Source organism: Hemiscyllium ocellatum, chromosome 3 (assembly GCF_020745735.1).
Source record: "Hemiscyllium ocellatum isolate sHemOce1 chromosome 3, sHemOce1.pat.X.cur, whole genome shotgun sequence".
NCBI classification, from domain to species: domain Eukaryota; kingdom Metazoa; phylum Chordata; class Chondrichthyes; order Orectolobiformes; family Hemiscylliidae; genus Hemiscyllium; species Hemiscyllium ocellatum.
The window spans coordinates 8047669-8060051 of NC_083403.1; the positions used below are offsets into that span (position 1 = coordinate 8047669).

General features: G+C 46.3%; 1 protein-coding gene across 1 annotated transcript in view; it reads left to right on the top strand.

The window, feature by feature from the left end:
* LOC132834281 (dynein axonemal heavy chain 8-like) overlaps positions 1-12383 on the top strand; it is a 1170382-nt gene that overhangs the window by 570539 nt on the left and 587460 nt on the right. Inside the window, exon 30 of the mRNA XM_060853001.1 lies at positions 11017-11130. Within this exon, the coding sequence (XP_060708984.1) occupies positions 11017-11130 (114 nt within the window). The remainder of the gene's footprint in view (positions 1-11016; positions 11131-12383) is intronic.

The following is a 12383-nucleotide window of genomic DNA, read 5'->3' on the forward strand; positions in this document are numbered from 1 at the left end:
CTATCTATGTCTTTCTGCAACCTACTACATCCTTTGTCACTATCCACAACTCCACTGACTTTAGTGTTGTCCGCAGATTTACTAACCCATCCTTCTGCGCAATCATCCAGGTCATTTATAAAAATGACCAATAGCAGTGGACTCAACACAGACCATTGCGGTATGCCACTAGTAATTGGACACCAAGATGAACATGTTCCATCAACTACATCCCTCTGTTTTCCTTCAGCAAGCCAATTAGTGATCCAAACTGCTATGTCTCCCACAATCCCATTCCCAGGCATTTTGTATAACAGCCAACTGTGGCGAACCTTATCGAACGCCTTCCTGAAATCCATATATACCACATCAACCAGTTTACTCTCATCTACCTGTTTGGTCACTTTGTCAAAAAAATCAATAAGACTCGTTAGGCACGATTTACCCTTCACAAAACCGTGCTGACTGTCCCTGATCAGATTATTCTTTTATAGATGGTTATAAATCCTATCTCTTATAACTTTTTCCAACACTTTACCAACAACTGAAGTGAGACTCACTGGTCTGTAATTACCAGGGTTGTCTCTATTATCCTTTTTTGAACAAGGGAACCACATTTGCTGTCCTCCAGTGCTCAGGCACTATTCCTGTAGACAATGATGATTTGAAGATCAATGCCAAAGGCTCGGCAATCTCTTCCCTTGCTTCCCAGAGGATCCTGGGATTGATCCCATCCAGCCTAGGGGACTTGTCTATTTTCACACTCTGCAGGATTTCTAATACCTCTTCCTTGTGAACCTCAATCTTTTCTAGTCTAGATGCAAGGATCTCTTATCTTCCTCGCCAACATTTTCATTTTCTATAGTGAACATTGTCGAAAAATATTTATTTAGTACTTCCCCTATCTCCTCTGACTCCACACACAACTTCCCACTATTATCCTTGATTGGCCCTAATTTAAATCTCATCATTCTTTTATTCCTGATATACCTATGGAAAGCCTTAGAGTTAACCCTGATCATATCCGCCAACAAATTCTCATGTCTCCTCCTGGCTTTTCTGAGCTCTCTTTTTAGAACATAGAAGATAGAACATAGAAAAATACAGCGCAGTACAGGCCCTTTGGCACTTGATGTTGTGCCGACCCAAGCCCACCTAACCTACACTAGCCCACTATCCTCCATATGCCTATCCAATGCCCGTTTAAATGCCCATAAAGAGGGAGAGTTCGCCACTGTTACTGGTAGGGCATTCCATGAACTCACGACTCGCTGAGTAAAGAATCTACCCCTAACATCAGTCCTATACCTACCACCCCTTAATTTAAAGCTATGCCCCCTCATAATAGCTGACTCCATCCATGGAAAAAGGTTCTCATGGTCAACCCTATCTAAACCCCTAATTATCTTGCACACCTCTATCAAGTTACCCCTAAACCTTCTTTTCTCCAATGAAAACAACCCCAAGTGCCTCAGCCTTTCCTCATACGATCTTCCAACCATACCAGGCAACATCCTCATAAACCTCCTCTGCACCCGTTCCAGTGCCTCCACATCCTTCCTATAGTATGGCGACCAAAACTGCACACAATACTTCAGGTGCAGCCGCACCAGAGTCTTATACAACTGCAACATGACCTCAGGACTCCGGAACACAATTTCTCTACCAATAAAAGCCAGTACGCCATATGCCTTCTTCACAGCACTATTTTTCTGGGTGGCAACTTTCAGAGATCTGTGTACATGGACACCAAGATCCCTCTGCTCATCCACACTACCAAGTATCCGACCATTAGCCCAGTACTCCATCTTCTTGTTACTCTTACCAAAGTGAATCACTTCACACTTAGCTACATTGAACTCCATTTGCCACCTTTCTGCCCAGCTCTGCAGCTTATCTATATCCTGCCACATCCTTCCTTACTGTCAACAACTCTACCGATTTTCGTATCATCCGCAAACTTGCTCACTCAACCTTCTAGCCTCTCCTCCAGGTCATTTATAAAAATTAGATTAGATTACGTACAGTGTGGAAACAGGCCCTTCGGCCCAACAAGTCCACACCAACCCGCCGAAGTGCGACCATCCCATACCCCTACATTGGCCCCTTACCTAACACTAGGGGCAATTTAGCATAGCCAATTCACCTGACCTGCACATCTTTGGACTGTGGGAGGAAACTGGAGCACCTGAAGGAATCCCACGCAGACACGGGGAGAATGTGCAAACTCCACACAGTCAGTCACCTGAGGCGGGAATTGAACCCAGGTCTCTGGCGCTGTGAGGCAGCAGTGCTAACCACTGTGCCACCGTGCCGCCCAAAATGACAAACAGCAATGGTCCCAAAACAGATCCTTGTGGAACACCGCTAGTAACTGCACTCCAAGATGAACCTATTCCATCAACAACTACCCTCTGTCTTCTTCCAGCCAGCCAATTCCTAATCCAAACCTCCAACTCCCCCTCAATGCCATACCTCCGTATTTTGTGCAGTAGCCTACCAAGGGGAACCTTATCAAACGCCTTACTAAAATCCATATACACCACATCTACTGCTTTACCCTCGTCCACCTCCTTAGTCACCTTCTCAAAGAATTCAATAAGGTTCGTGAGGCGCGACCTGCCCTTCACAAAACCATGCTGACTATCCTTGATCACATTTTTCCTATCTAGATGTTCATAAATCCTATCCCTTACAATTCTCTCTAAGACTTTGCCCACAACAGAAGTGAGACTCACTGGCCTATAGTTACTAGGGTTATCCCTACTCCCCTTCTTGAACAAGGGAACCACATTTGCTATCCTCCAGTCTTCTGGCACTATTCCTGTAGACAACGAGGACATAAAAATCAAGGCCAATGGCTCTGCAATCTCCTCCCTTGCTTCCCAGAGAATCCTAGGATAAATGCCATCAGGTCCAGGGGACTTATCTATTTTCACCCTTTTCAGAATTTCCAACACCTCTTCCCTACATACCTCAAAGCCATTCATTATAATTAATTGTGACTCAATATTCACATTGGCAACAATGTCCTGTTCCTGAGTGAATACTGACGAAAAGTATTCATTCAGTGTCTCCCCAATTTCTTCAGCCTCCACACGCAACTTCCCACTACTATCCTTGACTGGACCTATTCCTACCCTCGTCATCCTTTTATTCCTGACATACCTATAGAAAGCTTTTGGGTTTTCCCTAATCCTACCAACCAAGGACTTTTCATGTCCCCTCCTTGCTGCTCTTAGCTCTCTCTTTAGATCCTTCCTGGCTACCTTATAACTCTCAATTGCCCCAATTGAACCTTCACTCCTCATCTTTACATAGGCCGCCCTCTTCCCTTTAACAAGGGATTCCAATTCCTTATTAAACCATGGCTCCCTCACACAACGCTTTCCTCCCTGCCTGACAGGTACATACTTATCAAGGACACTCAATAGTTGCTCCTTGAACAAGCTCCACTTATCGATTGCACCCTTCCCTTGAAGCCTAATTTTCCAAGCCGCGCATCGTAAGTCATGCCTCACCGCATCATAATTTCCCTGCCCCCAGCTATAACTCTTGCCCTGTAGTGCACACTTATCCCTCTCCATCACTAGAGTAATAGTCTCTGAATTGTGGTCACTGTCCCCAAAGTGCTCACCTACCTCCAATTCTAACACCTGGCCTGGTTCGTAACCCAGAACCAAATCCAGTATGGCCTCACCTCTTGTTGGCCTGTCTACATATTGTGTCAGGAAGCCCTCCTGCACACATTGGACAAACACCGACCCATCTAACGTACTCGAGCTATAGCTTTCCCAGTCAATATCTGGAAAGTTAAAGTCCCCCATAACAACTACCCTATTACTTTCACTCTTCTCCTGAATCATCCTCGCAATCCTTTCTTCTATATCTCTAGGACTATTAGGAGGTCTGTAGAAAACTCCTAACAGGGTGACCTCACCTTTCCTATTTCTAACCTCAGCCCAAACTACCTCAGATGGCGAGTCTTCATCCATCGTCCTTTCCACCGCTGTAATACTATCCTTGACAAGCAATGCCACACCTCCCCCTCTTTTACCCCCACCTCTGACCCTACTAAAACATTGAAACCCTGGAACCTGCAACAGCCAATCCTGTCTCTGTTCTACCTCTGTCTCTGTAATAGCCAGAACATCGAAGTCCCAGGTACCAACCCATGCTGCAAGTTCACCTATCTTATTTCGTATACTTCTCGCATTGAAGTATACACACTTCAAGCCATCTTCCTGTTTACAGGCACCCTCCTTCGAGATTGATGCCATGTTCCTAACCTCCCTACACTCAAGGTCCTGTACCCTAAAGCTACAGTCCAGGTTCCCATGTCCCTGCAAAGTTAGTTTAAACCCCCCCAAAGAGCACTATCAAACCTCCCTCCAAGGATACTGGTGCCCCTCAGGTTCAGGTATAGACCATCCTGTTTATAGAGGTCCCACCTTCCCCAGAAAGGACCCCAGTTATCCAGATACCGGAATCCCTCCCTCCTGCACCATCCCTGTAGCCACGCATTTAACTGTTCTCTCTCCCTATTCCTCGACTCTCTATCATGTGGCACGGGTAACGAACCAGAGACAACAACTCTGTTTGTTCTAACTCTGAGCTTCCAACCTAGCTCCCTGAAAGCCTGCCTAACATCGTCATCCCTCTTCCTACCTATGTCGTTGGTGCCAATGTGGACCACGACTTCGGGCTGCTCCCCCTCCCTTTTAAGGACCTGGAAAACACAATCAGAGACTTCACGTACCCTTGCACCTGGGAGGCAACACACCAAACGTGAGTCTCTCTCGCCCCCACAAAACCGCCTATCTGTGCCCCGAACTATCGAGTCTCCAATAACTATTGCTCTGTTCTTCTCCACCCTTCCCTTCTGAGCAACGGGGATAGGCTCCGTGCAGAGGCCTGAACCCCATTGCTTACCCCTGGTAAGTCGTCCCCCCAACAAGTATCCAAAACGGTTTACTTGTTCTTGAGGGGAACAGCCGCAGGGGGTCCCTGCACTGGCTGCTTCCTCCCAGTCCCCCTCACTGTCACCCATCTGTCTGCAATCTTTGGAGTTACTACTTCCCTAAAGCTCTGATCTATGACCCCCTCTGCCTCCCGAATGATCCTAAGTTCATCCAACTCCAGCTCCAGTTCCCTAACATGTCCTTTTAGGTCCTTCCTGACTTCCTTGTAACCCTCAAGCACCCTAACTGAGTTTTCACATTTTGTCCTAACATGAGCCTTCTTTTTCTTCTTGACCAGGGATTCCACTTCCTTAGTAAGTCACGGCTCACGCGTTCCATATCTTCCTCCCTGCCTGACAGGTACATACTTATCTAGGACACACAGGAGCTTTTCCTTGAATAAGCTCCACATTTTTAATGTGCTCGACCCCTGCATTCCCCATTCTACGCTACCTAAATCTTTCCTAATTGCATCTCAATTTCCCTTCCCCCTACTGTAACTCTTGCTCGGTGGAGTACACCTATCCCTTCCCGTCACTAAAATAAACCTGACAGAATTGTGATCACTGTCTGCAAAGTGCTCACCTACTTCCAAATCTAACACCTGGCCAGGCTTGTTACCCAGTACTAAACCTAAAGTGGCTTTGCCTCTTGAAAGCCTGTCTACATACTGTGTCAGGAAGCCCTCCTGCACACACTGGACAAAAACTGACCCATCTATCGTACTTGTACTGTAGTGATCCCAGTCAATATTTGGATAGTTGAAGTCCCCCATGCCAACTACCCTGCCTCTCTCACTCCTGTCTGGATTCATCTTTGCTGTCCTTACCTCTACATCTCTGGAACTATTCGGAGGCCTATAGAAAACTCCCACATGGTGAGTTCTCCTTTCCTGTTTCTAAGCTCAGCCCATACTACCTCAATTAACGAGTCCCCAAACATCCTTTCTACAACTGTAATATTGTCCCTGATCAACAATGCCACACCTCCCCCTCTCTTACCATCTTCTCTGTTCTTACTGAAACATCTGAATCCTGGAACCTGCAACAGCCATTCCTGTCCCTGCTCTATCCATGTCTCCGTAATGACCATAACATCGAACCCCCAGGTACCAACCCACGCTGCCAGTTCACCCACTTTATTTCGGATGCTCCTCGCATTGAAGTACACATACTTCAAACCAGGTTCTCACTTGCCAGTGTCTGATACTTGATTTTGGAACTCCCTACTCTCATCCTCTCTGTACCAGTCCTAAAATTTTGGTTCCCATTCCCCTGCAGTATTAGTTTAAATCCACCTTAATAGCTTTATTGAATTTCCCACCCAGGGTTTGGTCCCCCTCTGGTTTAGATGAAGACCATCCTGCTTGTAGAGGTCCCACATACCCCAGAAAGAGCTCCAATTATCCAAAAGCCAGAAACCCCCCCTCCTGCACCATCCCTGTAGCCACATGTTCAACTCCTTTCTCTCCCTATTCCTCACCTTACTAGCATATGGCACGGGCAGAAAACCAGAGAAAACAACTCTGTTTGTCCTAGCTCTAAGCTTCCATCCTAGCTCCCTGAATTTTTGCCTCAAGTCCCCATCTCTCTTCTGACCTATGTCTTTGGTGCCAATGTGGACCACGACTTGGGGATGCTCTCCCTCCCCCCGAAGGATCCCAAAAACACGATCAGAGACATCACGGACCCTGGCACCCAGGAGGCAACACACCAACCGTGAGTCTCTCTCATCCCCAGTAGGGCCAACTGAGAAGGTATATCCTTCAGCATTTAGCCAGTTTGTTTAGAAGTGGTGTACCAACCCACACTTGATAAACATTGATGTCCATCACTCAGAGTATATTCTTCCCCCTTGCCATCCTTAGTGCTTTTCCAAGTGGTATTTAACATGGAGGAGCAGTGGCTCATCATTGGAGGGAATGGGAGAGGTGCTGTAGGGAGTAATCAGAAGAAGATTTCTCTGCCCATGCCTGACCTGGTGCCATGAGACTTCATGCGATCCAAAGGTAATATTGAGGACACCCAGGGGAACTCTCTCCTGATCTTATGCCACTGTACTGCTGGGACAGAGCATATTCAATAATGGCGATCGTGATGCATCTGTAAGATATGCTTCCACAAGTATGACTGTTTCAGGTTGTTGCATGTCTAATCTGTGGTCAACCCTCCAAATTTTGAAACAGGCCCTGATGCTGTAAGTGTGTCATAGAGTCATCAAGTTATGCAATATGGAAACAGACCCTTTGGTCCAACTAGTTCTCATTGATCAGGTCCTTTTTAAATGTTTCCCCTTTCGACTTAAGCCTATGTTGTCTAGTTTTGAACTCCCCCACCCAAGGGAAAAAACCTTGGCTAGTTACCCCTATCTATGCCCCTCATGATTGGTTGATTGATTGATTGATTGTTGTCACATTTACCATGATACAGTGAGAAGTGATATTTTACATGCTATACAGGCAGTTCATACCTTACAAAATGCATCAGGGTAGTAGGACAGATCACGGAGGGAACGGTCTTTGTGGAAGGCGGAAAGGGGTGGGGAGGGAAATATATCCCTGATGGTAAGATCTTTTTGGAGGTGGCGGAAATGTCGGTAGATGATTTGGTTTATGTGAAGGTTTGTAGGGTGGAAGGTGAGCACCAGAGGCGTTCTGTCCTTGTTACGGTTGGAGCAGTGGGGTCTGAGGGCGGAGGTGCGGGATGTGGACGAGGTGCGTTGGAGGGCATTGTTAACCACGTGGAAAGGGAAATTGCAGTTCTAAAGAAAGAGGCCACCTGGTGTGTTCTATGGTGCAACTAGTCCTCCTGGGAGCAGATAAGGTGGAGGCGGAGAAATTGTGAATACGAGTTGGCATTTTTGCAAGAGGTAAGGTGGGAAGAGGTGTAATCCATGTAGCTGTGGGAGTTGGTGGGTTTGTAAAAAATGTCAGTGTTAAGTCAGTCGTCATTAATGGAGATGGAGAGGTCCAGGAAGGGGAGGGAGGTGTCAGAAATGGTCCAGATAAATTTAAGGTCAGGGTGGAATGTGTTGGTGAAGTTGATGAACTGCTCAACCTCCTTGCGGGAGCTCGAGGTGGCGCCAATGCAGTCATCAATGTAGCGAAGGAAGAGGTGGGGAGTGGTGCTGGTGTAATTATGGAAGATCAACTATTCTACGTAGCCAACAAAGAGACAGGCATAGCTGGGGCCCATACGGGTGCCCACGGCTGGAGGTGTAGAGGGATTGGATATCCATCATGAAGATGAGGCATTGGGTCCGGGGAAACGGAAGTCTTGGAGGAGATGGAGGGCGTGGGTGGTGTCTCGAACATATGTGGGGAGTTCCTGGACTAGGGGGGATAGGACAGTGTCAATGTAGGTAGAGATGAGTTCAGTTGGGCAGGAGCATGCTGAGACAATGGGTCGGCCAGGGTGGCCAGGCTTATGGATCTTGGGAAGGAGGTAGAACAGGGCAGTGTGGGCTTCCCGGACTATGAGGTTGGAAGCTGTGGGTGGGAGATCTCCTGAGGTGATGAGGTTCTGTATGGTCTGGGAGATGATGGTTTGGTGATGGGGGGTGGGGTCATGGTCGAGGGGGCAGTAGGAAGAGGTGTCCTTGAGTTGGCGTTTGGCTTCAGCGGTGTAGAGGTCAGTGCGCCAGACTAGCACTGCGCCCCCTTTATCCGCTGGCTTGATGGTGAGATTGGGATTGGAGCAGAGGGATTGGAGCAGAGGGATTGGAGGACTGCGCATTGTGAGGGTGGGAGGTTGGAGTGGGGGAGGGGGTAGACAGGTTGAGGTGGTTAATGTCCCGGCGGCAGTTGGAATCGAAAAGGTTGAGGGCAGGCAATAGGCCAGCGCGGGGTGTCCAGGTGAATGCAATGTGTTGAAGGTGTCCTTGGAAGGTGGGCGGGAATCCTGATTGTGAAAGTAAGCTCGGAGGCGGAGGCGACAGAAGAATTGTTCAACGTCTCAGCGTGTATTAAATTCATTGATGCGTGGACAGAGGGGGATGAAGGTGAGTCCTTTGCTGAGGACTGATCATTCGTCCTCAATGAGGGGGAGGTCTGGAGGGATGATGAAAACTCGGCAGGGCTGGGAGCTGGGATCTGGTGTCGGTCTGGAGCTGGGAGTGGGGTCAGAGCCAGTAACTGGAGTGGGTGTGATGGTGGAGGGAATGGGGGTGGAGTCATGAGCAGGGGTAGTGTTCCCCTCAGGGTTCTGGGGGGTGGGGATAGTGACAGTGGGGTCTGTGGGGGGGGGGGGGCGTGTCAGCAGATTGCAGGTGAGTGGAGTTGGTGGGGGCGGAAGTGGTGGTGACCACGGCAGTAGAGGTGGCGGAAGTCACTGAGCGTGTGGCATCAGCGATGATGTGAGGGGCGAACGTGATGTCACGTGTGATGCATGAGGAATTGTGAGGGGCGGAAGTGGTTGTGGGAGTGGCCGTGATGAGGGCGGAAGTGACATCATCGATCAGCGTGGGGTGGCAGCTGCCTCAGCAGCATGACTAATGGCGTCTGAGTCATTTCTGAGGCCAGGGGAATCTTTTGGAATGTTTGAGGAGTGCTGGTTATGGAGGTGGGTAGATAAAAGTTTGTTGTACTTACAGTTTTTGATATTTGAGATGGAATTGAAATACTGTTTGTTGAGAGTATGAATTCTCCTGAGGATGTAGTACAGGAGGGGTCCTTTGCAATTCTGAGAGAGTGTGGCCCTCAGCTGAGGCAGGGCTGACTGTAGAGAGGTTAGGTGCCGGCGCATTGCTGCGAGTGTGGAGTGGGGGATCTTGAAGGAGAACTGTTGCTGGTGCTTCCCTTGCAAGAACTGCAGCAAAAATTACATGGGACAAATAGGAAGAAAACTAGCCAACCGACTTCACAAACACCAACTAGCAATTAAACAACAGAATCCATTCTCCCTCATCACTGTCCACACAGACCAAGAGGACAATCAATTCGACTATGACAACATAACCATCCTAGGACAAGCCAACCAGAGACATGGAAGATAGTACTTGGAAACTTGGTTTTCAACCAAAAAGGCCATCAACAAAACACCCAGAGGTAGACCCAGTGTACAAATTGCTGGAACAAAGACCCAGAAGTGACACTCACCCCAATAGATCGGACCACATAAAAAACAAACAGGATAGAACAACAGTGCTTCATGGAAGTCACACTAATGATGTTACCCAGCATGGTAATGAAATGTCTGCATGATAACCCAGCAGCTCGGTGAGCTAACCAGCTACCTGAACCACAACCTAAGCTACAGTTCTTCGCAAAAATTCGAATGCTATCTCTGCAACTCAATTTACCATGAAGGAATCATGAACTGACATTCTGAGTAATTAAATAACTGCTGTTATTAAACTTCAGTTAAATTACGTCTTAGAGGTTCAATAAAAATCTTTTTGGGATTCAGTGAATTTTGGCAAATCTTTGATAATGATATATATGGTGATGGAGAGTTTTGAAGCAGGGATTAGCATACAGCCCAGAATGAAAAAAAGAAATATGAATTTTCTCTTTTCTTATTACGAAGTTAGTTCTCCTGAAACCAATTTCAAGAGTACCAGTGTACGCTTGAGTCTGCAGACAATCTGAATTGAAGTTGAGATGTAATGGCCCTGCACAATTTCATCAACATTTTGTGTATTTGGCTCAACAATTTGTCAGATTTATCAGCTAACTAATTGAAAAGTATTTCTTCTCGCTTTAGTTACTATATAACTGGACACAACATTCCCAAAGAAAATTTCCAAAGCCCATACCAAGAGCATTATTGAAAGTCTTTTTCTGATGTATGTTATCTTATATACATTTATGATACATATGTTGCACATTTGTATATGATTATCTCACAGCTTTATTGTTGTAATTGATCAATTTTCTTTTGTCGATTCTGAGCTGTATATTACCACTAATAGATTCTTATAGTTTTTAAAGTAAAATTTGACACTAATTCATTGGTCTTTACATTTTCTCATTTATTTTTGATTGGTTAGATCAAATTGCCAGACAAGCTAAGCTGTTGTTAAGACCTGGCAGTGTAATGTTTGCTTTATTTTGTGTTGTGATTGCTTGTATTAACAGAGAAATGTGCAAGATGAACTGGTGCAAGTCCAACCCAAATTTAAGGCTAACCTGCTGGAGTCAGTGGATGTTTTTCAGAAAGAAGTGCTCAAATATGGGAGACAATATGAGAAAGTAGGTTATACTAATATTAGATCAATGGAATTTAATGGACTAGAAAAGATTATTGTGTTTAGTTTATCCTGTCATGGGATACGGGCATCACTGGCAAGGTGGTTGGTTATCTATTACGAATTACTCATGAGAACATGGCATTGAGCTGCATTCTTCAGTTTTGAAGAAGAGTCACTGGACCCAAATCATTAACTCTGCTTTCTGTTCACAGATGCTGCCTGATCTATTGAACTTTTCCAGCAATTTCTGATTTTTTTTTGAGAACAACTGCAGTCCTTGTGATGTAGGCACGCTACAATGTTGTTAGGAACTAGGATTCAGAATGTTGATCCAGTGACAGTGAAGAAGCATTGAATGAGTTTTAAATCAATTTTTCAATGTGACTTTTCCTCAGAACTGAAGTTCTGAAGCAGAGCGATCGGATTCAAAATGTTAGCTCTGTTTTTCTCTCTCCACGGGCCAGTTGGACCAAGACCATTAGAAGTTGAATAAGAGTAGGCCGTTTGTCCACTTGTCCCTTCTCAGTCATTCATTCGGATTGTGGCTGATCAGATGTTCCTTATATCCACTTTCCTGCCTTTACGTTGTAACCCCAAACAATCAAAAATCTATCTCAGCATTAAATATGCATGCAGGCTCTTCCCCAACAGCTCTCTGTGGCAGGAGTTCCAAAAAGTCTCAAGCCGGAGAGAAGAAATTCCTCCTCATCCCAGTCTTAAATTGGCATCCTTTTGTTCTGAAACTATGCCTTCTGGCCCTAGACGCTCCCATGAGGGTAAACATTCTCACAGCATTTACCCTGTCAAGCCCCTGTCAAAAGTGTCATATATTTCAATAAGATCATCTCTCATTCTTCTGAATCCCAGTGAACAGAGTCTCATCCGCCTGGCTGAACTGGTCCTCATCCTCAACAATTTCTCCTTCCTATCCTCCCACTTCCTCTAAACCAAAGGGATAGCCATGGACATCCACATGGGAGCCAGCTATGCCTTCCTTTTTGTCGGATATGTGGAACAGTCCATCTCCTGCAATTACACGGGACCACTCGCCATCTGTTCCTCCGCTACATCGATGACTGTACTGGCACCACCGTGTGTTCTCATGAGGGTGTCGAACAGTTCATCAACTTTACCAACATCTTCCACCCCGACCTCAAATTTATCTGGACTATCTTGGCAACCTCCCTCCCCTTCCTGGACCTCTCCATCACCACCTCTGGTGACTGACTAACCACAAACATATACTACAAGCCC